This window comes from Charadrius vociferus, unplaced genomic scaffold (genome assembly GCF_000708025.1).
Source record: "Charadrius vociferus isolate BGI_N301 unplaced genomic scaffold, ASM70802v2 scaffold1, whole genome shotgun sequence".
Lineage (NCBI taxonomy): Eukaryota > Metazoa > Chordata > Aves > Charadriiformes > Charadriidae > Charadrius > Charadrius vociferus.
Window position 1 is genome coordinate 9,968,307 of NW_009647680.1, and position 24,820 is coordinate 9,993,126.

The 24,820-nt window shown below is 49.4% G+C and overlaps 2 protein-coding genes across 2 annotated transcripts in view; one reads left to right on the forward strand and one right to left on the reverse strand.

The window, feature by feature from the left end:
- The window catches only part of GAB2 (GRB2-associated binding protein 2), a 39,608-nt gene extending 27,741 nt beyond the window's left edge, over positions 1-11,867 (forward strand). Inside the window, exons 3-9 of the mRNA XM_009881212.1 lie at positions 2,152-2,738; positions 3,803-3,897; positions 4,636-4,918; positions 5,736-5,826; positions 8,327-8,429; positions 9,286-9,411; positions 11,228-11,867. Of these exons, the coding sequence (XP_009879514.1) occupies positions 2,152-2,738; positions 3,803-3,897; positions 4,636-4,918; positions 5,736-5,826; positions 8,327-8,429; positions 9,286-9,411; positions 11,228-11,371 (1,429 nt within the window). The 3' untranslated portion in view covers positions 11,372-11,867. The remainder of the gene's footprint in view (positions 1-2,151; positions 2,739-3,802; positions 3,898-4,635; positions 4,919-5,735; positions 5,827-8,326; positions 8,430-9,285; positions 9,412-11,227) is intronic.
- Positions 11,868-22,225: 10,358 nt separating this feature from the next.
- The window catches only part of USP35 (ubiquitin specific peptidase 35), a 17,257-nt gene continuing 14,662 nt past the window's right edge, over positions 22,226-24,820 (reverse strand). The window contains 2 exon segments of the mRNA XM_009881213.1: positions 22,226-22,396; positions 23,073-24,288. Coding sequence (XP_009879515.1) covers positions 22,226-22,396; positions 23,073-24,288 — 1,387 coding nt within the window.

Sequence of the window (24,820 nt, forward strand, 5' to 3'; positions counted from 1 at the left end):
AAAAAAAATTAACTTCAGATGGAGTTAATGGAACAGTGTTTAAAAAAAGGCCCTCTGACGCTCCAGCTGTGAGGTTACCTAAAAGCCACCCGCCGAGAGCCCAACCGCGGCTGGGACACTGGGAAGGAGGGAGCAAGCACTGATGCTTTGCAGAGACAAACTGGCCAGCGGCAGCTTCTGCAACTGGGCCAGAAATAATCACCCCCCGATCGATGCCCAGTGCATGGGGCCAGGCTGCAGGACTGCTGGGAATCCCCTCTCCTTTCAGCTCCAGAGCTCTTACTTTACTCATCCATAAAATGAGGGTAATAGTAGCTAATTGGCGAGTGATGCTGGATAATTAACCCATGAGATGCTTCAAGTCCTTGGCCGAAAGGACCCTGCCAGAGCCCAAACGTCTCCTGGGCAGACTGAGCTCCAAAGGCGGCAAGGATTCGTTTGTCGTATGGCAGCATCACTTGTTTTTTTCCCCAAATAAGCCCTATTTCTGAGCGCCATCTCGTGCTGGCTCCATGAAACAGAGTCTCTGTTGTCGCTGCAGAGCATCAATCCCCCCAGAGCGGCATCAACCAGCGTCTCCCAGCTTTTCCCATAGGGCTGGCACTTCCTCAGTCATTTGTTGCAACTGGAAACCACCTCCATAACCATTTTGCTTTTTCCCAGCGTGGTGATTGATATAGGGCAGGACCCTTTTCCACCAGGAGAGGTTTAAATGGGGCTGGCTGAGGCCTTTCTGGCTGCAAGCGTGTGGTCCCTAAAAGCTTGACCCACACATGGTTATACCTCTATGAGCAAAAAGACCCAGCCCAAGACTACCTTTCACCCTCTCCTGGTGCATATGCGTTAGCTCTTCTTGGCAAGGTAACCTTGCTCTTCAAGGCCAGGTTGGACGGGGCTTTGAGCAACCTGGTCTAGTGGAGGTGTCCCTGTCCATGGCAGGGGTGGTGGAACTAGATGATCTCTAAGGCCCCTTCCAACCTAAACCATTCTATCATTCTATGAACCCTTTTTAGGATCTTTGCTGTGTTTTCGTCTCCCACACTGCTTCAGCCAGCTTGGGGAAGGTATCGTTATCGCCCATGCTCTGCTCTGCCACATCTTGCCCTCATGTCCCAGCACTTCCACAGCGATCCTTTTGTCTCCCAAAGACTTGTGGGACAGGAACCTGCCTCATAGTGGCAGGGGTTGAGGATGGGGGAGAGAAAAGTCCCAAGGGGCCAATTCGGGCATCCCCTGGCTCAAGAAAATGTCATCTGCTGAGGTTATGGGTGCACAAAGCCAAGCCCATTGGCCTCATCATCTTCTGCAATGTTGGAGCGCTGAAAGAGGAAGCAGTAGGAGGGATAAAACAGTAGATAAAATACCTTGAAGGGAATCAGCAGAGGAGTGGTGGCTAACAAGCAGTTGTTAGAGGACTGAAGTCTGCCTGATGCTTCCCCTCCGTCCTGGTTAGTGTCCCAGGGCGTGACCGCAGTGCAAATAGAAGAATCATTAGTAAGTCATAGACCTAGTGACCACGCTGTCCTGCTCACCCTGGGGGACTCACGGGCTTTTATAAATCTGAATTCAGCCCTGAAGTTCATTCCTCCTCCACTGTGGATCAGGGCGGCAAACCCCAAATCCCACCTGGGAACTGTCTTCACCTCCCCAGGGCTTTCCTTAGAAGAGGGCAGGGTGGTGGCATGGCTGCAGGCTTTGAAATAATTCCCATCAGGAATTTTTCCAGTCCCTCTCAAATACATTTGCAAGGCATAGGTGACAGTAAGCCTCCCTCCTGTGCTGCGGATGGACGGCCAACATGTGATGGCAATGCTGATGGGGTGGCTCTTCACAGCTGTGTCTTGGATCACTGTCAGCTGGTGCAGAAATTGCCCTTTTGAAGCAATTTATGTCTGGATAAAAGGCTTGTTCTTGCCTGTAGCCCTATCATGGAGCTGGGTGCATATACCTTCCACCCATGACAGATGCATTTTGAAGGTGTTTCAGGATAAAAATGGGTTGTGGGCATGTTTGGATGGGTCTGAGATGTTCCCATTGCCCTGGGGTTGGGCAATGCGGGTCGGGAAGGTGACAAACACGGGGAGCAGAGCTCGGTGCACCCCAGAACCAGCTCTCCCCCCATCTCAGCCCCTTTCTCTCCTTCCTCTGCAGAAGTGCCAGCTTCTCCCAAGCCACGAGGTCTGCCTTCTTCATGCGGAGCGACACAGCGGTCCAGAAGCTCTCGCAGGGCAATGGGCACTGCGTCAATGGGGTTGGCGGGCAGCTCCATGGCTTTTACAGCCTGCCAAAACCCAGCCGGCACAACTCGGAGTTCAGGGACAGTGCATACGACCTCCCACGCGCCTTTGGTTCCTACACCCACCCCAAGTCAAGCCTCACCAGCTCCGAAACAGATAACGAGGAGGTCTACACCTACAAGACTCCCAACAACACCCTATGCAAGGAGTTTGGAGAGCTCTCCACAGACTCCTATGACATCCCTGGCACCCCGCTTTCTGTCTACCAGATCCCCAGGACATTTACACTGGACAAGAACCACAACGCTCTGGCCCTGGCCGCCAGCGACTCACCCACTGCGCCACCTCCGCGGCCCCCAAAGCCCGGGCAAACAGAGCCGCGGTGGGGCAGCCCGCCCCAACGGCCCCAACCTGGTGAAAGCTTGGGGTTGACCACCATGGCAGCCACCATTCCCCGGAGAAACACGCTTCCAGCAGTGGAGAACAGCAGGCTGCACCGAGGTGAATTTGGGGATGGGGAGCTGGGGGTGGCTTTCTCCTATCTAGCAGCCTTGGACAGGTCAGTCCCACCGGGTTGTGGTAGGGTTGGGGTGGCTGTTGGCATCAATCAGGGGCTTGAGCACAAAGAAGCTCTCCCTGATCAGGATCTGGCCCTGTTGTTTGTCTGCAACAGGCATGGAGAGGCATCCCCAGGGCTCTGCCCACCAGACCTGCTCAGCTGGCTCTTGGCTGTGTTGTGCCTTGAATCAAACCCCCAAACCTGCTTGCCCATGCAGCCCTTCACCAGATTTCAGTGATTTCAGCCATTTTAACTTGCTTTTACTTCAATTCATAATCAGGTTGATCAGAAGGTACTTCAGCCTGGAGCTGTCTTGATTTTGCTCACCAGACAGGGACGTAATTTTGCACATTTCCAAGTCCCATCATCCCCAGTGCAGTGGAGCCACCCTTCCCATTGGCCATGGATGGGCCATGGATGAACATGCCCTTTCCAAACCTTGTGCGTAGGATGACATGTAGTTGCAAAGTAACTTAGAAGAGGTAGTTGGAGAGAAAACATACTGTAAATGACACACAGCTCCCTGAAATGCCTCTTCCATCTCCTCCTACCTAAATACCAACATTTAGGCTGAGATCAGACCCACGCTCAGCAGTAGATAGACCAGCCTAAGTGCTTAGCACCCCATCCTCACCCCATCCTCACCCCATCCTCCCCTTAACGGAGGCTGCTAGCTCTTACGTCTGCTGAGCGAGCTGTAACGGAGCTCTCCCTTAACCCAGTTTTGTCACCATGATCTACCTTATCTGACGTCTTTACCCCTGGGATTTTGCAGCACTTTGACAGAACCAGGTTAGGTCCGTGTGGCACGTGCAGTTATGTTGACACATCAGAGAGATGCTAATTGGGAGGGAGCATAGCAGGGAGTCTGTGATGGGCTAAAAACCACATCTTCCCACCAGTGTCATCAAGGATAGATACCTCCCTCCCAGTACCTTTGTTTTCAGGGGTCCCTTTTATTAGAAGTTGCGCTGGGATGCATTGTGCATTTGTGGTTGTGTTGCAGCTTCTTCTTGTGAGACGTACGAATACCCCCAGCACGGGGGCGGCAGCGCTGTGCAGTCAGTCGAGTCGATGAACGACGGGTACAACTCCTACCTGGTGAGTTGGCCTCGGTATCGGCCACCACACTATGGGTACTGTTTGCACTTCTATAGATTCAGAGACAAGTCAGTTCCAGGTGGGACCTCACAGCCCAGTCCTGCAGAGATAAATCAAGAAGGGTTTTATTACTGGCATCAGTTAACACCATGGTGGCTTTCAGACTAGAGATGGAGGGCCAACCACCTAACCCAGCACTGCATGCAGAGCTTTGCTTTGGGTCCTTCCACAGAGTGTATCTGCCTGGAGCTTTGACCCAAAAAAAAAGCGCCCGGGAGTTTGGCTTCTTCCTGCAAGCCTGGGATGCTGCTGAGCTGAATTTTGACATGTTGCCAGAAGAGCCTCTTTTGTGCACTTTCTAAAACTTCCTGAGCTGGAAATGACATTAAAGCAGCCTTTCATATTACATTTTAGTCATGGCCAGAGCCCAGGGAAAAATAACTTTCCAGGTTAAGCATGCTTCTACAGCTCACACGGATCATGAGAAGAAGCTCAAGTCTGGGCGATTAAGACCTTTCCCTCAGGCTGTTGCAATGTCTTGGTAAGAGTGGAGGCAGACCCTCTCAGTGCAAACTGATGGCCAAGGAGGGCACAGACCATCTGACCCTCTGTGCTGAGATTTTAGAGCTGGTCCCACCTCAGGTGTGTATTCGGTGATGATGAGATGAAGGTGTTTATAGTGGGATGGGGTTGAGCAGTGTCTGATGCTCACAACATGTCCTCCCGCTTGTCCCCCAGCAAGCCAAGGCAGCGGTGGCCCGCTCCCACAGCACTGACTCCGAGGACAACTACGTCCCCATGAACCCCGGTTCTTCACCCCTGATCCACACAGAGAAAGCCAACGACAATGCCCAAAATCTCTACATCCCCATGAGCCCTGGGCCGCATCACTTTGACCTGGTGGGGTTGTCCTCAGCCACCCTCCCTGTGCATAAAGGAGGAGCCATGGCACAGTGCCACAGACGGTTGAGTGAAATCCAGCCCCCACCAGTCAACCGCAACCTCAAACCTGACCGGAAAGGTAAGAACGCTTGTTTGTGGGCAAATCTTCCCAGGAACCTTTCTATCCTTGTAATACTTTGCACTACATCTGTTGTCTTGTGCACACAATTAATAGAGTCCTATGTGGGGTGTGATCTGCTACCACCAGCACAGTCAGACCTTCAGATTTTCCCCGTCCTCTTCCTCTTTCAGGAGGACTATGGTGCAAATGCAGCTTTTGTGGTGCTTGAACAACCTATCTCAAACCCTTCTGGCCTTTACCGGAGATGCATGTCACAGGCAGGATCTCACCCCCTTTGCCTGCACCCCTCCCCATGCTCCACCCCAAAATCTCTGTGTTGTATTCAAATTACCCAAATTTCTCCTACTGTTTCCTACTGGCTGAATCTAGACAGCTCTTCCCTCAGGGCTTTGCCTACATCCTCTAAATCCCTCCCCAAACCATTGCCCAACAGGTCACCAAGGAGATGCCAAGGAGGAGGGCTCCCATCACTAGGGTGTCAGCATCTAACCCCATCAAGATGCTAGGCGAGGGCTGGGGCTGGAGCACAGTGGTCTTCTCTTCCAGCTAATGAGCCACTCATGATGAAAAGAGCTTTCACATTACCCTGCAGATGTCCTTTCCCATTCCATATGGGGAAATGCTGTGGTGGGAGGCAACTCAGGGCTGGCAGAGCCTGGTCTTGTCCTCATCTAAAGGGTTATCACAGCTTCTGGGGAGCTCATTAACAGAATGGGAAGCAACCAACAATTTGTTGGGGACCGTCTCGTTCCAGTCATGGACACTGAATTGTAGGAACATGCTACCTCTTAATAAAGGCTTTTCCCCTCCCCAGCAAAGCCATCGCCGCTGGACCTGAGGAACAACACTGTCATCGATGAGCTTCCCTTCAAATCGCCAGTCACAAAATCCTGGTCCAGGCCAACGTGAGTAATGGTTGGGGTACGAATTCTTGCTTTGTTCCGAGAGTGGATCTCTGGTCTCCCTCTCAACTGGTGTCCACATGTAGCCATGCTGTCACCTCTGCCATGGATTAAGCATCACTGGCTGAGTGTAAGTGGGATGTCGTCTGCCCTTCTGCCTCCACCCACTGCAGAGGTTTCCCACCATCTCTCTTTGTCAAAGGGGCATGTTTCTCATGGGCCATCTTGAATCAAGCTAGAAGTGAGCCCAGGCTTTGGATGCAGAGCTGAATTTCCCCAAAAGCTGGATGATCCCTTCAGCCCTCATTGTGTTGTTTGTTAATTTTAGAAACAGGAGCTGCAGAGCTGGCTCGTGCCATGCTAACATCTGCGTTGGGCTGAAAGTCCACCTTGCCCAACATCCTACCCCCATCAGGGACCAGCAGGAGCTATCCGGGAAGAGGGGGATTTATAGAGTAATTCTTTCCTAAAATGTCCTGCCACACTGGGTGATTTGGGGTTCAGGGGTTTCCTTGGTCACATCAGGGTCACACTTAGGACTGGGTCAGATGCTGTTGAAGTAGAGTGGCTCCTCCTTTGGACCCCTCCTGAGTTCTGTCAAGAGTTTTAAGAGCCGGAGTCATAGAATCATATGACTATAAGGTCACTCATCAGCTATGTTGAGGTAGGAAGGGTCCTTTAAGATTATCAAGTCCAACCATTAACCTAACCTGACAAAACCACTTATAAACCGTGTCCCCAGGTACCACATCTACCCTTTTTTTAAACACCTCCAGGAATGGTGAATCCACCACCTCCCTGGGCAGCCTATTCCAGTGTTTGATAACCCTTTCAGTGCAAAAAAAATTCCTAATATCCAATCTAAACTTCCCCTGGCATAACTTGAACCCATTTCCTCTCATCCTACCACTTTTCACTAGGGAGAAGAGGTCAGCCCCCACCTCTCTACAACCTCCTTTCAGGGAGCTGTAGAGAGCGAGAAGGTCTCCCCTCAGCCTCCTTTTCTCCAGGCTGAACAACCCCAGTTCCCTCAGTCGTTCCTCATCAGACTTGTGCTCCAGACCCCTCACCAGCTCCGTTGCCCTTCTCTGGACATGCTCCAACACCTCAATGTCCTTCTTGTAGTGAGGGGACCAAAACTGAACACAGTACTCGAGGTGGGGTCTCACCAGCGCCAAGTACAGGGGGATGATCACTTCCCTAGTCCTGCTGGCCATACTATTCCTGATACAGGCCTGAGTCCCCACATCACAGCCAGTGGCAGGATGATAAATTTGTTTAGGTCTGGATTTCACATGAAAGCCCAGCATGTGGCCGAGCAGCTAATTAAGATCCCTTGAAGACATTTCCTATTTCTGGGATCTGACACCGCCCGGAGAGCTGTGGCTCTGACACAGGACCTGTGGCCCACCACGACTCGTGACCCAGCTGAGCCACCCCAACTCAGCCGCATTGCGGGCACGGGGCACGGTTTCACATCCAGCTCTGCCCCCCAAAAAACCTCTCCATAGTCTCACAACGCAGGGTGACACTCGCAGGGTCTGACCGAGGTGTGTTTTGATTGCCTTGAAAGCAAAGCCAAGCCCAAGGGAAGCCTGCAAAATGAAACCAAAGCACTTCAGAGCAAAGTCTGCTGGCCAAAAATAACAGGATTCGCACAATTCCAGCTCTGCTGCTAATTCGTGGTCTGATCTTGTCCAACGAAAGGCAGAAGCAAAGCCTGGCTGCTATGACTCCTCTAATAAATTGGATTGTGTGGAGACTGACTGCAGGGCATGAGCGCTGTGTGCTGAAATCACTGCACGGGCAAACAGCGAGCAGGGTTTGATTGACAAGACGTCCGACCTCGGAAAAGCTAATGGATTTTTCTCTTATCAGCTAATCATATGACCCTGCCTTTACTGCAAGGCAACAAATAGCTTTTTAAGACGCGAGCTTTAATGCCAGACGCTGATTACGTTATGTTATTCGGTATAATTAGATTTGGCCAATGGAAAGCAAGGCAATGCCTCGGAGATTTTGTTTTTCAGCAAAAAATTTGGACAGGACCCTGCATGGTAAACAAATCCTGGAGCTGCAGTGAGGCTGGAGGTGAGAAGCTTCACCGAGGTTGGCCCTGCATCCTCCACAATCAAATATTTCCTGTGAGATAGAAGAGTTCACGGACCCTAATTTATGTTGCTGATAGCAGGAGAGTTATGGGTACATGATCTTCAAGGTCCCTTCCAACCTAAACCATTCTATGATTCTATGATAGCAAAGCAAGGTATTATTAAAACATCCTAGAAAGAAAAAAATGAGAAGACCAAACCCAGTGATTTCTGACCCGTGGGAAGGTCAGGTTGGAGAACATCAGTGCTGCCGGTTCTTCTTCATGCCCGGTCCCCAGATCTGAGCATGGTGGTGTTTGAATGCATCAGGTGCTGCCCTCTCCCATTCTTCCTTGGCAATGGACAAGCAGCACCTGCAGCCATCACTAACACATTGACCCTTGTTCTTACAGCCAGAGCTTCAACGCCGGCTCTTTGCAATACTGTCGCCCTGTCTCCTCCCAGAGCATCACCAGCACTGACTCGGGAGACAGCGAGGAGAACTACGTGGCGATGGTAAGGGCCCCACAGCTAAGATATATGGTGCTGGCAAGGACATATACGTTCCCCAGCTCTGCAAACACATTCCTGGCTCATGACATGGAAGTGCTCAGATAGCACTGTGTGGTGTACACCCTTATGTATATCCCTACATGAGCGCAACAGGGGCTTTCATTCCTAAAATGACATGTCCCATTGGGGTTTTAACTGTATATGAGAGCAGAAACATGTATCAACTACTTTGCCAGGAATTAAGAAGGGATAAAAACATCTATGGGCTGTCAGGGTGTATTTTCCTAATTTAAGCTGATTTTTTTCAGGATTTTTTTCCCCTAATAGCTGCTGACATCATGTTTGTGTGGAGGGCAGGGGCTATCAGAGCAGCAGCAGGGAGTGGCAGCCCTTACAGGGAGGGGATTTTGTCTCTCTTTGCAAAGCTGCTGACTTGAAGCATATTTTTGAGGCTGTGTAACTAAGGGGGTAGAGGAAATCTGCGCTCTGCGTAGCGTGGTTGGGATTAGTGAAGATCCCAGGGCTGGGCTGGCCTTGCTGAGGTGTGGTTCCTGGGAAATGCTGAAGCCCATGTCTGATGTCAGGCGTGCGAGCAAAATCAGCACAAAGGCAGCAGAACTGCCCCGATACATAAAATCAAGAGTGTGAGCTTGAAATATATGTTAGCTCAATATACAATATCTATAGTCCCTCAGAGGTTCTGCACGCCCCGTCCCAGAGGCAGGTGAGCAAATACCCAGGCTGTGACCTCTATTAAAAGTGCCACCGAGGCATTTCATTGCCAGATTTGTGTTGATTCCATTTTGACTTTCTTCCCATTTTAATCCTCCTTATTTCTCCTGTCTCTTCCCTGCATTAGCAAAACCCCATTTCTGCTTCTCCTGTTCCTAGTGGCACCAACAGCCCAGCGCCTAAAAAGAGTTCAGGGAGTGTGGATTATCTGGCCCTGGACTTCCAGCCGAGCTCACCGGGGCCACACAGAAAGGTACGGGGCATTTTATAAACTTCTGATTAAAAGTGATGCAGTTTTTTAAGGGTTTTTATGCACATTGGCAGCAGCATGGTCCAAAGCCCTGGGCAGGGTTGTTAAGTGACACAGTAAGCTCAGAGGCGTGATTTTTCCTGCAGATCCGCTGCTATATTTATTCTAGGTCAGAGTCGGTCTCTGTTGCATGTCTGCAGCTTTGCTGGAAGCGTTACCAGAAGCCTGGATGTGCAGGGGTTCAGGGATGCTGATGGGACCGGTAATTCAGCTGGAGATTGGAAATCTTGTGCTGGACCAGAAATTCAGCTGGAGATTGTATATTCCCAAGATGTCAGGAGATATTCCAAGAAGTATCAGATTTTTTTTATTTTTTTTTTACCTCCTCCAGAACAACAAGTTCTCCAAAACCAGACTTGGGTTTTCCACTGGAGATACTTTCAGGAGCTCATTCAGAAAATGCTGGGCACCTGTCTCCTGCCAGTCAGGTGCTTTTAAGGGTGCCGTTTGGGCAGGAAAAGTACAAACTGCTTTCAAAAAGTAAAACTGATGTTTAAAAGCTAGATTATGTTGAGCTGACCAAGCCATTGCCTGGTGAGAAAGAGCTGTGGGGAGAAGATGGGTATGGAATGGAATGCCTCTACCAAGTGTCCTGAGGAAATGTGGAAGGGGAAGCTCCTAAAGACCCAGATGGTGGTGACTTTTCTCCAGGTTCATACACAGGGGAAGCAAACATAGTGAATTGTAGGAAAATAGGGCAAGGGAGGACCTCAGGACATCCCCACATCCAAAGGAAACCATCTCTCCTGAGGTGACAGATGAGGCTTAAAAGTCTCATATGATGGAGATTTCACAACCTCCCCAGCAAGGCCACATATCAAGATGAAGAGGACAGCTGGGGGTGACAGAGTGGGCTGGGGAGGGACCAAAAGCAGGTCCTGCTGGGTGCCACCCTGAGCAGACTGGGAAGGGGAAGGAGAGACTATCTCAAGCAAAGCAGCACCTGAACGAGGGGATGGTGAAGGAAAAGGGGACCACCTGTGAGTTGGCCTTAACTTTCTCAAACACCACCTTGTTTCCAAGGCAAAGCATCCCACTGATTAGGTCTTTTTATTATTTGACAGTTGTCCCTTGATTGTTTCTTTCTGCCCTGCAATATTGCTGCAGATACTACCAATTTAAATTATATCCCAACCTGGAAAGGTCATTTTAGACCATTAAAAAAAAAACTCATCTGGCTTCAGTTGCAAGCCGCTGGGGGGTCCTCTGAAATGCTTGTAGAGGCAGACAAAGTTCCAGGACTCAAGAAACCACAGAAAAAAAAGTATCTCTTTCTTTACGGTATACAGATACAGTATACCTGTTGTTTTGGGGATGAAAATAAACTAGTGCCATAGGTGTGTAGAGTCAGCACAGCTAAGAAGGGATGGAGCTGGGATTTTTGTGTGTATCTATAAGAGTTCTTGAGTTCTTTACAAGAAAATGAGCAAGATGCAACTCCGAATTTGCAATATCAGCAGTTAGATACCACATCTGCAACCAAACACTCGTGTCCCAGAGCTGGTGGGAAGGTGGAGACCTGGGTGCTATTTCTGCACTCCTGTTGCACTGCAGTCTCATGCAAGCAAGATGCAGAGCAGACTGAAATCTTTCATCCAAGACCTTTTGGGAGGTTAGAGGGAGGGTGTTGAGCTGTGGAGTCTGCAAGAAAGCAGGGGAGGTGCCAGTGGACTTGCAGCACCCACAGTGCTACTGCAGGAAGGGAAAAGCAGGGAGCTGATGAGTGACCAGGCGGTGGCCGTGTTTCTTCTCCCTGCAGCCCTCCACCTCATCGGTCGCTTCGGACGAGAAGGTTGATTATGTGCAAGTGGACAAGGAGAAGACGCAGGCGCTGCAGAGCACCATGCAGGAGTGGACTGATGTGCGGCAGTCCTCGGAGCCCACCAAGAGCACGAAGCAGTAGCGCTTGGGGCAGGCGGCGAAACAGGCAAATGTCTCGGTGGTTTTCCCCCTCTGGGGCACTGCCGGGCTGCCGGCTCCACTTGGGCTGGGCTTCTAAGACTTGTCTGCGGAGGGGAGGGGGTCTTCATTATTATTTTTTTTTTCTTTTATGGCAAAAAGAAACTTAATTTCAGGGGAAGACTTGGCGGATACTGTTTGCCAGTGATAAAGACCAACTATGTTCGGTGGCTAGGTTTGTGCTTTAGCTGCTGGATGCGCTATCCAGGAGCTTCGACTTAGCAATACCAGGTTTCACCCTACACATCTTTTGCTTACAGCTATTAAAGCCACCTTGTATGTGCTAACACTGCATCATCTCTCCCCGTCTTCTTCCATACCGTACCCCCAAACTGTTGCCATGCAGATTCACAGCATCTCTCATAGGACGTCATTCCCCAGCTCTTATTCCCCACTCCTTATGGTTGCCCTCTTCTCTGCCTCCTCCCAGTCCCAAAACTGAGCAAGGAGCGTTCCTTTTGAAATCACTTGTGTTGTCCCATCTCTTGTAAATAATACGTTCAAAACCTCTGAGGGGTATGCTCCTCCTGGCGGGACAGCCCCCATGGTTTTGGTTGTGGTTGTTAACCTTTAGGAGCTTGAAGAGCATCCAGACTGTCCCACTGAGCTAACTTAGAAGCCCAGGACTTGCCCCATCATACACACACACATATGTGCCAGCACATGCTCACACACATGCGTGCATGCGTGAAACAGCCAAGTTTGTTGGGGTGTCTTCTGCTGTTGATGCTCTCCAGCATCTCTCAAAGTCAATGGTCTGGAGAGATTTTCTTTGGATGGCAGAATTTAAGCCCTGACCCACTGCCTATCTGAAACTGCCTGGGAATCTGTCCCTAAGAACCAAAATCTGCCCTTTGTAGCTCCAAAAGAAACCTATAGTGAGAGTCCTACATCCCTGGCTGTCATGAGAAGCTCTGTGGTTGAGGATGAGGAGCACAGGGAGGCTCTGGAGACCCTGTATATCTGGACTGGCACAAGGATGAGTAACAAAAAGGGAGTGGGAGGCTGCTGCGAGGACCGGGAGAAGGCGGATGCTGTACTGCAGAGGTTGGTCTTGGGTGAGGAGGTCCAGTGGGGTGTATCTTGGAGGAAAGAGACAGAGTAATTGAAATGTTGCTTGATGGTGAGGCCTTAGGCTTGGGAAGAGGCTGGTCAGGAGAGTCAGGGCAAGGTGTTTCAATATTAGCTTTAATGTAGCGTTATGGTTGGTTTGTGGTGGGTGCAAAGGGCTGGACTAGATATTTTCTCCCCGTCTTCAGCAATGTTTCTTCAACACAGAAATGGGGCTTGTTGACGTTTACGACCCTAGGCTCTAATTATGGATGGGAATCTGCTGTTGCCCCTTGCCAGCACTCTTGACACATCCAAGCTTTGGGATCGCTCCCCAGGCAGCTGCCAGGCGCAGAGAGCCGAGAAGGAAGAGGCAGTTTGTTGCAGAGATAATAATTCATGATCTCATGAAAACAGGAAGGACTAATGATTGCCACGGAGCAGCCTGATTGCCAGACAGTGAGCGCTGACAGGGATAAACAGGCCAACCGCAAACCGAGAGCCAAACGAAGGAGACGTTAGAAAGATTAGGTAATAATATTTATTAAATAGCTGGAGCTATTCTCTCTGCAAGCTGCACCCCTCCCAACACCACGGGCTCTACATTCCACCACCACCACCAAGTTGTATTGATTATTGATGCTTAAGTGTTAACACATTTGTTTAAGCTTGGCCTGAGTTTGGAAAGGGCCAGACGTCACCCACGCAGGGATAGGATACCAGTCCCTTAAGGGCTGTGTGCTGGTAAAATACATTTATATTTTCTTCTCATGTGCCATGAAAGGGAAGGATATTAATGGAAAAGCTCTGACGAACCTTTTAAGACATTGAAGCGTTGGCCTTTTACAGGAATAATGAAGCAAATATCCTAATGCTCATGGTAAAATAACGATCATCTAGGAGAAAAAAAAAAATACCCAAAGGGGAAGATTTAGCACAGCCAGATGCTTTCTGAAAATCGGGGAGTGTGTTACAGCCTGCAAGGGCCTTTGTCTCTTGTTGGGGGCTTGCACGCTTGCATGGTGAGATAATAAAATGAAGACCAGAGTACAGCGCTTTGTATTTCTATAGCCCCTTTCAACACTTTACCTCAGGGGACACTAAACATTGGGCCTGATCCAGAGCCCACTGAAGTGTGTGCTCACCCAGCTGGGATTGAGCTCCCCATTCCCACCAAAAAGCAAATGTGACTCAAGCGGGAAGCTGACTTTTTTCCTATTCAATCCTCTAAACTGCTAGACGGACACAGAGGAAGATGAGGTTGGGGGAGAAGGGTTACGGTGCACGCTGGATGTATTTCCCTGCCAAAATTGTGCTGTTCTCCTCCTATCACACTAAAACTCAGCCACCTCCACGGTGGATTGCAGCAGCAGTTTTGGGAATAGCCCTTTATGCGGCTTTGCATTTGCCTTAGAAAAACAGTGCAACTATTCTCGAGATCAAACTGAGCCCAGCTCCAGGCCAAAAAAATCTTGAACTGGACCAAAAGCCTGGAGAAATCAAGTCCTAAACCATGCTTGGATTGAGTCTTTTTCTCCAGATGGGAGATGAGGGAGCTCAGCAAGTCCCAAAAGTGCCCTGAAAGTGGGCAGGCGAGGGGGAGGCAGCAGCAGTAGTCATTTCTGATGGTCAGTGGCTCGAGAGTCAACAGAATGGGTTGGGACATGTTTTGCTGAGTTGGTGCCCTGTGCTTCTGCTCTGGGACTAAGTGCATCCAGTGCCCACTTCCGCATTTAATCCAAAGTGTTAATTAAGATTGGAAAAGGCCTTTGTGGTACTGGAGAAACCAGTCCTTTTTCTCCATGTGCCATAAATGTCTATATTTGTTCATGGGGCAGGCACTGGCGTGGGACAGCTCTTTTCCCAGGCTCAGCCCTCCTGTGTTGATGATTTGCTTTCATGAGCATCCCCAGTAACTGGCCCTTTGCTTTTGGCAGACCAAGGACCAAGACAGCCCAAGAGCAGCTATTTTGCAACTATTGGTTGCTGGTCCCTCCTTGCTTTGCAGTGAGATCTGTGTTTTCCCAGAAACAGATATATTCCTCCATTTATTTTTTTTTTTCTGCTGAGCACCCAGCAAAGAGCCCCTTCAAACTAAGTAGCAGCCTATAGACTCCATGCATTGCCATATAGACATGACTATATCAACCCCTCCTGAAAGCCGTTAAGTAATCAATGGCTGCAGTGGAAATAATCATTCCTGACGGTTGCCGAGCCAATTACAGCAGTCCCTGATGATTAATGTTTGTGCAGTATTTACTCTTAAACCATATTGAAAAGCAGCTGGTTTAATTACACAGGCTGCCAAGAACTTTGTCCTGAAGGCATTGAGTTTATCGCGTCCACTCTATACTTGGATGCTCAAGTATGACTGATTCTTTTGTTAGAAATAGATATTTTAGGAAACAGAGAACATTGCAAATGATTCATTTTAATTGCTCTCAAAGTGGCTTGAGTCTTCATGTCAGAGCCTGCTCTTCAGCTCTGCAATCCCATTTAAGAAAAGGGGTGTGCTTGCATGTGTGTGTGTGCACGCTCGTGGAGAAAGGTTGTCTGTGGGATAGGCATCATGACCTCAGTATTTACTTTTATGAAGTACCATGAAGGGCCATGGCTCAAAGCTCTCCCTAAGCTTTAAAATGACTAAGTTGGTGGTTTAAGAGGCAGACGTCTCCAAAAGTGTGTATCCCTTGCTGTGAGTGTGTGACTGCTGCTCATGGTTCTTCTGTCTGGTGAGATGAGTGAGCTGCCTTGGAGCTGATTTGCTCTCAACTGACATTTGAGCGTTCGGTGGGAAATACATTTCCAGCTCCAAATGGATGCCAGGCTTAGGCTTAGTCTCAAATTAGAGAAAGAAAATACTTGTGAGTGCAGATTGTGCCGGGGCAAAGCTGAGTGTCTGGCAGATAGGACCAACTCCGGAGACAAAACCGAAAGGTAGCTAAAGCTTGGGTTGACTCGGGGCTAATTGGGATGGATTTGGACCCAGGCCCACCAGCCACTGACAAGGGTTATATATGGGGGAACATAGAATCATAGAACAGTTTGGGTTGGAAGGGACCTTTAAAGGTCATCTAGTCCAACGTGAGGTTGGGAGGACTGACAGCAAGAGTGTTTGCCAGCAAGATTTGAGTCTTAGTCCTCACCATATCCTCCTTTGGTGTGAGTCTTGAGTCCGATCTACAGAGAAGGTTTGTGGGTTGCGGAAAGGGGTTTTGCTTGTTAAAGGCTATGCGCTGGTGGGAAGGGAGCTCTCACCACTCTTGGGACTTAGCCAGGATGCTTCACCCTCAAGGAGATCACTCTGCTTGACAACGTGATGTCTCAGTGCTCTGGCTTCCAGGGAGCCCTGGGGGCCATGTGCCCAGTACTGAACTGGGCAGGAGAAGCCTTACCAGAAGGGTGGTATGGATCTGGCCATGCTGGGGGGCACCTTGCGCTGAGGCTCCCTTGGGTTGATAGTGGGGCAACAGGGTGGCTTCACAGGGTGTCCCAAGAGGTCTTGCCATCTCCATCCTTTGAGCTTTTCAACACCAGACTAAATCAAACCCTGAGCAAGACGGTCAGACCCCATGGCTGACCCTGCTTGGAGCAGGGAGTGGGACTAGAGACACCTCTCCCCCATGATTTATCCTGAGACCCTGTGCTGCTGGGGCTGAGTGGGGACTCCTCTGTGTAAGGGAGGGGGCCAAAGGCAGGACCTAGAGTCCTGTAGCATCCTAGATAGGGCCAGGGCCTCTTCTCCAGCCATGAACTCAAGTGGCAAGGCACAGCGCAACCCCTAAGGCCATACTCCCCAGCAAGGTGGCCTAATCCACGCTGGGGCCATCCCTTGCACCTGGGAGAGGGCTGGCTGGCCCAGGGCAAGTCATCCAGGACACAGACACATAGTCGAAGCAACTGGGGGAACCTCTAAATTTGTTAGGATAGACATTGACCCAGGGCTCTTTGGAGCCCTACGCCAGCCCCTGCACTCTAGGTCCCCAGTCCCTTGAGCATACTAGAAAGAGTCGGCTCCTTTTGGCCAACCATTGAGCATGGCTCTTTGGGAGAGGTAGAGCCACGCACAGGCCTTATGCAGTGATGGACTTCAGTAGGAAGATGTTTAAGTAGCTCCCAGGTCCTGTCTGATCTTCCTGTTCTGGAAGAGGAATAAGGGGATGGTTTCCTCAAGTCACGTTTGCATTGTGTCAGTGTTTTCCACCTGGTGACATTGCTATTCCATGTAAAAGTTGACAACTGCACTGTGTGTTCCATTGGAGGGATGTTGTCTGGATGAGATGAGCGCAGTGGGGATGTGCCTATGGAAAAGCCCCACTTGTAATGGGAAGGACGAAGAGCAGAGCCTAACCCCAATGCAGCCAGGGATTGAGCCAGAGGACATGCATGGCCATCAAAAAGCCATCCAGAAAATCAGAGGGACCAGTCCAGCATCAAATCACAAGGGCAAATAAACCAGTTTAGGGCCCCTGGTGACTCTACGTGCCTCTCTTCTCTGCCCAGAAAGCACCAACCTGTCCACGTGTACACAACGATCTTGCAACTGTTAATGAGGGTTTTGCAGGTAGAGCTGTGCACCTTTTGGTCATGATTTCTCCATGGCCTGGAGCAGTTATCCCTCCATCAGCTTGTCCTTGGTGTCTCATCCTTGTAGTCACAATTTTATCTCCTTGTTCGCAACTCCTAGAGTTGTACTGTTAATCAGGTTGCTACTTCAGTGGCTGCTCTTGAGAAAAGTGGATATGTAGCAAGGTGTCACCAAACAACTCTCCCCCCACCAACCCACGGCAAGCCGGTCCTGGCACATAGTGTCCAAATTTCAACACCGGCCAGCAACATCTGGAGCAGGAGCTGGGCCATGTGGCTCCATCTCTTGAGCTAAAAGAACCTCTCGATGGACTTGCTTCCAATCAGCAGTCTCTTAATTTTCAGTGCAGTCCATGGCTAAAATTTAACAGGTGCGTTTGTAGGCCAATGGGTTGACTATATGGGAGAGGTTTTCTCCAAAACCAGAAGACAAGAAGCCATCATTTTTAGTGTCGTTCTTTGGGTGACACCACACTTGATCTTTGGGTGGGATGAGGGGGTTCATTTGAACTCTCTGTATCCCACTTTCTCTCCGGCTTGTGAAATGAAGATTTTTAGTACTTATTTCCCCACGTCACAGATGTGTTGTGAGGTGTAATAAATTGACATTAATAATGCAAAGAGCTAGTTTGAGTCTGCAGGCAATGGCCTGATGGCATGTGGTGCTACCCCGTTGTCACGCCCAGCAGCACACACAGCACATCCCGCTCTGCAAAACTCATTAAAAACCCCTCATCCTTAATTACCAAGGTGGAAAAATCTTGACAGGATTTTCTGCTGAGCGAGGGAGGTGGGGGAAAAGCCATTTGCACAGTTTTAGCGTTCTGCTGCCACATTGACCCTGAAAATACCAGGTTTTCTTTGAGGGCCCTTTGGACGTGGTGGCTGAAGCATGTCATGGAGAGGGGAAAGGAGCAGGACCCTGGGCTCCACGGGGAGCCCGCCGATGAATCCCATAGGGTTAGGACCAAACCTTTAGAGTAGTTACATCCCCCGTCAACCCAGCCCTTGGCGAAGTCAATGGGTCCCCATTGACTTTGGGAATCGTTGAGTGGGAACAGACCCAGCCAAATTAGGGTAGTTTTCTCCCTTTGTTTCTTAACCTGCTGCGAAGGGGCGTCGGCAGCCAATTCGCGGGGATGTTTTGTGTGTTTCAAAGCCTATGACTGTTCTTAAAGAGGAGTATTTTTAATTTTTTTTTTTTTCATTTGTAGAAGGAAGGACAAGAGTAATCTGTGGCAAACTGTACAGTACGTGTCTTCTTGTGGTGTCACTGTTTGAATGGTTATTAAGTTTTCAAATCACTGTGGACAGCTAATCACTTAAGTTATTAATTTATTCTTTGGGGTTTTGTTGTTTGGTTTTTTTAAAGTAATTTGAAACAATTATTTATCCTGTAAATTGGTCTTGAGTGAAGCCTAGATAATACTTTTTTTGCTGTTAATAAACATGGTACATGCCTGACGTGAAGGTGATCTCATTTTTAAGTACTGTATATGCAGCAGGAAAGCGACGGGAAAATAAAAGAATGATAATAAAAAGGCGTCTCTCACTGGTGACTCCCAGCATGGATTCGGAGTGGGGAGAGAAAGGGGGAATTAATGAATGGATCGATTTCAATTATGCAGCACCTTTAAAGCTTTCAGAGCATCTTCTCAGCATGTTGCCAAGTATCTCTTACAGCTTCACGTGTCCTGTCCGTGCAATGAGGGCCCTTAGGATGCAGTTAAGGTTTTTCCTGGTACCAGAACCCAAACTGTGTGTTTTTCAGCTGCTAAAGTGAATTTCATACTATATATCTGCTCCAAGGATACACTTTGGCATGTGCAGAGTGAGGACAAACACTGCCCTCCTGGCCCATCAGCAGCTCGGCACCTGTGAGCCCCAGCTCAGGACACCAAATCACCCATAAAACCTAAGCAAAAGAAAGAATTATTTTCCCCAGAGTTAAAAGTTCAAATTCCCTCCTTGAAGACACTTACATCTACTTTAAAAAAAAATAGACACCTGGGGAGAGACACCTCGCTACAGCACAGCCCCTGAAACCCCCTTTTTAGACAATAGTATCACCTCACATCTGCAACACATCTGGGATCCTGAACCTGGAGTTGAGAACTCCACTGTGGGCTCTCCTTGGCCAGACGCACATGTGACACTACGGACCATACTATCGTATATACTATAGTATATACTTTGCCAATATACCATATCATAGAATCATAGAATGGTTTAGGTTGGAAAGGACCTTGAAGATCATCGAGGTCCAACCCCCCTGCCATAGACAGGGACACCTCCCACTAGACCAGGTTGCCCAAGGCCACGTCCAGCCTGGCCTTGAACACCTCCAGGGATGGGGCCTCAACAACCTCTCTGGGCAACCTGTGCCAGTGCCTCACCACCCTTAAAGTGAAAAACTTCTTTCTAATGTTTAATCTAAACCTGACCTCTTCCAGTTTAAAGCCATTCCCCCTCATCCTGTCACTACATGCCCCAGTAAAAAGTCCTTCCCCAGCTAAATATACAAATATTACTGTTATTCCTAACACTATTAATATAGTATATACTGTAACTGGTATAGCATAGATAGTAACATACCATAATAATGCTATACTAGACTTCTGCAAGGCCTTTGATAGGGTCCCCCATAACATTCTTACCTCTAAATCAGATACATGTTTGATGGATGGACCATTCGATGGATAAGGAACTGGTTGTATGGCTGCATCGAAGGAGTTACAGTCAACGGCTCAGTTGACAGATGATGATCAGGGAAGTCCAGTGCTAAGAATTCTAGGAAATGAACAGGGATCAAACCAGGTCGCCTCATTACGCTGTTGAAACTATCCAGGCTGCCATCCATGCTGAGCACTGCATGCAGTTTTCCTCTGCTCATCTCAGAAAATCTTGGGGAAAAAACAAGACATATTCAGGGAAGAGCGCAGCGGTGATACAGCCTCTCTGTTTTCCTTGGTGGGTTGATTATCTGCCTTGATCATTTAGATTAGGATCTCAACGAGGCAGACACAGTCTCCTGCAAAAGCACCATCCAGCACGTGGCTCAGAAAATGCCTTCAGGTGACACTCCGGCACAAAGCAGGGAGATGGCATGACAGCAACATAAAACATTTCAGCAACCTCTTTGGACAGGAGGTTCATAAAATACTATTAATAATAACAGGAAACACTGTACTTTTTGTATATCTTCAGCTACAGAACCATATTTAGGAGGGAGAGGTTTAGATTGGAGATTAGGAAAAATTTCTTCACAGAAAGTGTTATCGAACATTGGAACAGGCTGCCCAGGGAAGGGGTTGAGTCACCATCCCTGGAGGTGTTTAAAAGACGTGTAGACATGGTGCTGAGGGACATAGTGGTGGACTTGGCAGTGCTAGGTTAATGGTTGGACTTGAGGATCTTAAAGGTCTTTCCCAACTGAAACAATTCTGTGACTCTATATTTATTACCTCTTAGCACCGCTAAGTCTAGTGGACTTAAATACAAACAAACACAATCTGCACCCTACAAAACCCCACTAATTGGATTGTGATCTGCATTCAGGGGGCACCCAACTCTGGGCTGGGGTCTCCACATCCCACCTCTGCCTGCTCCCCTCCTCCAAGCCACCACTCTGCAGGGTTGTCCTGCATCCATGAGGTTGGATGCTCATCTCCCATCAGATTCCCCATCTCTTTTTTGACCCATCAACCCAATAGCTATGAGTATTGCATTAAGACACTAAGCCTCTGTGTTGAATTAATTAATTTCCTTTATTTATATATAGGAAAGTCAATAAAAGAATATGATAGTATACAACAGAGATTTGATCCCAAGTGTCCTCTCTAGCAGACTTTCTGCTCACATTTTCCGTAGCAATGTCTGTGCTTTGCCTTTTCTTTCACAGCAACACAATATTCCCACCCCAATACCCCACGGTCAGGATTAGGCCCTGCACCCAGGACCTAAGGCACAAGTCTCTGCCACTTGAGCTGGAGAAATCTCTACTACACGCACAAGGGAGGAGCAGGCAGGGACAATGGCCGGGGAGGCACATGGGAAGGAGCCAATGTCCTGTAGACACGCTGCCAGGGTTGGTCTCCTGCCACCAAAATCAGCCCCTGTCCCATTATGGATTTATACAATACATTGGTTTACATAGTATGTATTTATACTGGGTTGATAGAATATATCTGGTTGGGCTACTCTCCTTGCAAATCAGCATTTTAAAAGAATAGCTAGTGGGCTTAGGGGAGCTCTGTCATTTGCTGCTCAGCTCAAGGTATCCCAAAGGAAAGCCCAAGTTTGAAAGGGCAGATCCAGCCCAGAAAGCCATGAGATGACAGCAGCAGAAAGAGGCAAACCAAGTCCTAAAGACACATCTGGAAAAACAGCTGTGTGTCTGGGCCTGCCGTGTACACTAGCAGCATCCAGAGGTCACCAGTGACACAACGGGGCTTTGCTGGAGCCCAAAAAACCCCAACTGGACCAGGTCAGTCTCTCTTGGCTGGAGGGGTTTGTGCCCCTCGGGCTCTTTTGGGTGCTTTGCAATGCTGCATAAAATCCCTCTGGTCAACCTGCCACTGGTCGCTGTGACCAAGCAGGCTTGCAAGCTCATGGCCCCACCAGATCAGCGTTGCCATGTTGTCTGCTCAGCATTTTTCAACCTTTTCAGCCTTTTTCTACCTTTACAGGTGTGACAAAGTGGATTCTCAAAACCACATTTAAAAAAAAAACAACAACAACCAAGCAGAGATCCCCCCAAAACCGACTCAGCTCCATGGGCAGGGCTGCAGACAGGTTGCGCATGGGACACCTCTATCCCTGGGGCCTCACTGAGTCCCTCTTCATCCCCATCCCTGTCCTCGTCCCCTCCCCATGGCTCACAGCAGGCAAGACAAGGCTACGCTGAAGCAAAAGGGCACTTCTCCGAGCTGTCGGCAGCTGCTCATCTCTGCATTAGCTTAGTTACATTAAGGCGTGAAGACCAAGTGCATAGGAAGCGATGGGACCCTCCAAGCGCCTCCAAATCAGCCCCTGAGTCCTATTCCATTGTAATGTTCCCCAAATCCTCCTCCAAGATGCTTGCTGTCATCAGGGTGAGGAAGAGGAGCCCCTGGCTTTGGGTTTGTCCCGTGGACATTGACTGTCTGGTTTAACTCATTGGTTAGAAGACAAGTCCATGAAAGGAACCAGATCCACCCCCGCCTGCTGCCGGGCTGCAGCCCCCTGATGAGTTGTCATCATCCTTGTCCCTGTCAAAGTCTCTCCACCACAGCGGGGATTTCGGCAAGGCGGAAATGTAGGCAGCTCTGTTCCTCGCTTCTTTTTCCTGCTCCTGGGAGAAAGAAGGGGGGAGAAATAACACAAGGATATCTACAGCTAAATGACCCAGGTAGGGGGATGCTCCCACCTTCCCCCAGGAACCAGGAGTCTGTTTGGTTGCCCCTGGGAGCCTCCTCCAAATTAAACCAGGGTGAGAAGGCCATATGGTCACCTCTAGAGCTTGGCAGGAGGGATGCAGCAAAGCATCGCATCTCTCCAGTGACCAAAAAACAGCCCTTCCGTAACACCTCTGAGATAGGAGGGACTCCTCAAATTGCCCTGGGTGCTGCTCATGTTCTACGGGATGCTGCTGTTTGGAAAGCGTTGAACTCCACCAGTTGAATGAAATCTGCTCTAGTTTGTATTCCCAGCTCGCCCACCTTTCCCAGGCACTTAGGAGAATATTTCAGGCAGAGCTGCCTGGGGCAGGCAACAGCAAGTCAACCCCGAGCAGAGCCACGAGTTGTCTCGCACCAACCTCAACACCCAATTTCATTGGGACACTGCAACCCATTTATACTGGGTGCTAAAAAGGAAAAGGGATTTGGCTTCAGGGAGCGGGAGGATATCTGCACACATGGATTTATTTGCAGGACGCGACCCTGCTGCTGCCCGGATGGGTGGGAACGTGGCTGGTGAGACGGGCGGCCGCAGGATCACACCCTGCTGTGCACGGCAGCGGGAATTACCTGCAAGTAGAGGATGTTATCTTTGGAAATGGCTTCCATCAAGTCCTTATGGAGGGAGGGTTCTCCGTGCAGATGGCCAGCCTCGGCCAGGGCTTCATGCAGCGGGCAGCTCTTCCTGCCCGGCCGCTGCCTGTAGAAAAGGACGTAGGCAGTGTCCTTGGGGAAGAAAGAGGTGACGTTGCTGACCGATTCGAAGGAGGAGAAGGAAACCCTGGTGTCGTTGAAAAGGTACCACTGAATTTCAAAGTCCAGCTGCTTGTCAAAGGCCAGGTTCGGTGTCCCGTCCCGAGGCTGCCCGTGGGGGACGGTGTCAGTGCACTCCCTGGAGTAGCAGTAGTAGTGGCCGCTCTCAGAGGAGATGCCCGAATGCACCACCACACTGCAGAGGTCATACACAACAGACATGAAGCCACTTTCTGGAGCAGCTCTGTCCTTCCCACATTGGCAAACATCCTCAGTTTCCTCCGGGGCAACAAGGATGGGAAGCTTGAGCACCACGGGGATGGAGACGTTGTCCAAGATCTTCTTCCTCTTCATAGTCTGTGGGTCGAAGGAGAACCGCAGCAGTGTGAGGATGAGGTAGTGTGGACCCTCCGTCAGCTCTGCCACCTTCTCAGCATCCTGCAAAGAAGCACATTTCTCACAGTGGTATTTATTCTCTGCTGTCAGTCTCTCCGGGGATAGAAAATAATTAATTAAATCCAGGACAGATCTAGAGTCCTTGGGACCGCATGCCTGTTCCCCAAAAGCCGAGAGAGGGTCTTTGGCTGCATCCACGCCAACAGCATCACTGCTTAAGGGATTTGTTGGTTCTCCAGGTTCCTGGAAACCCAAAGTTTCCACCAGCATCAGTGGGGCTGCAGGTTCTCCGGCCACGGGGGGTTTTCTCTGGATCCAGGGAGACCCTGTTAGCTGATTTGGGTTTTCAGGAGGCTCAATAAACTGTGGGCCAATTTCTTCCACTGGTAAAACAGACATACTCCCACGCACATGCCTGTCAGGTGGGGGGAAAGCCAGCGACAAGTCTGTGAAGGCTTCTTCTCGGGAGGAGACATTCAGACACTTCAAGCAGCGGATCTTTGTCATCATTTTACCCCCAAACATCTTCTCAATCAGTGTCTTGTTTAAGTAATGATGATCCACTGCCTGAGACATCAAGCTGGATTCCTTGAGTTTCTGGTAGATCCTTTTTCCAGTTTTTTCTTCTTCGTGCAATCTTTGGCAGGGAAAAAAAAAAGCTGCAGTATCCACCAACACAACACCAAGAGGTAGTTTCTAAAGTAGTGTTTCTGTTCTTCACTCAATGGGGTTAATCTAGGTTAGCCCTCCAGTGCACAGGTGCCATGTGCCTTGCTAAGGGAGGGAGGTGGGATGGATTTGGGAACCTGAGGTCTCTGTGTGCCATTGACCCCCCACTTCTAGGGGCATCACTGGGACACCAGAGATTTGGGATTTCTAGACAAGAGAAAGGCGAAATCATTTTTACAGAGAAGGTTGAGTGGCTTGTCAGGCAAATCTCTGATCTTCACAGAGTCACAGAATCACAGAATCTTCAGAGTTGGAAGGGACCTCTAGAGATCATCTAGTCCAACTCCCCTGTTAAAGCAGGATTGCCCAGAGCACATTACTCAGGACTGCATCCAGGCGGGTTTTGAAAATCTCCAGAGAAGGGGACTCCACAACCTCCCTGGGCAGCCTGTGCCACTGCTCTGTCACCCGAACCGTAAAGAAGTTTTTCCGTGTGTTGG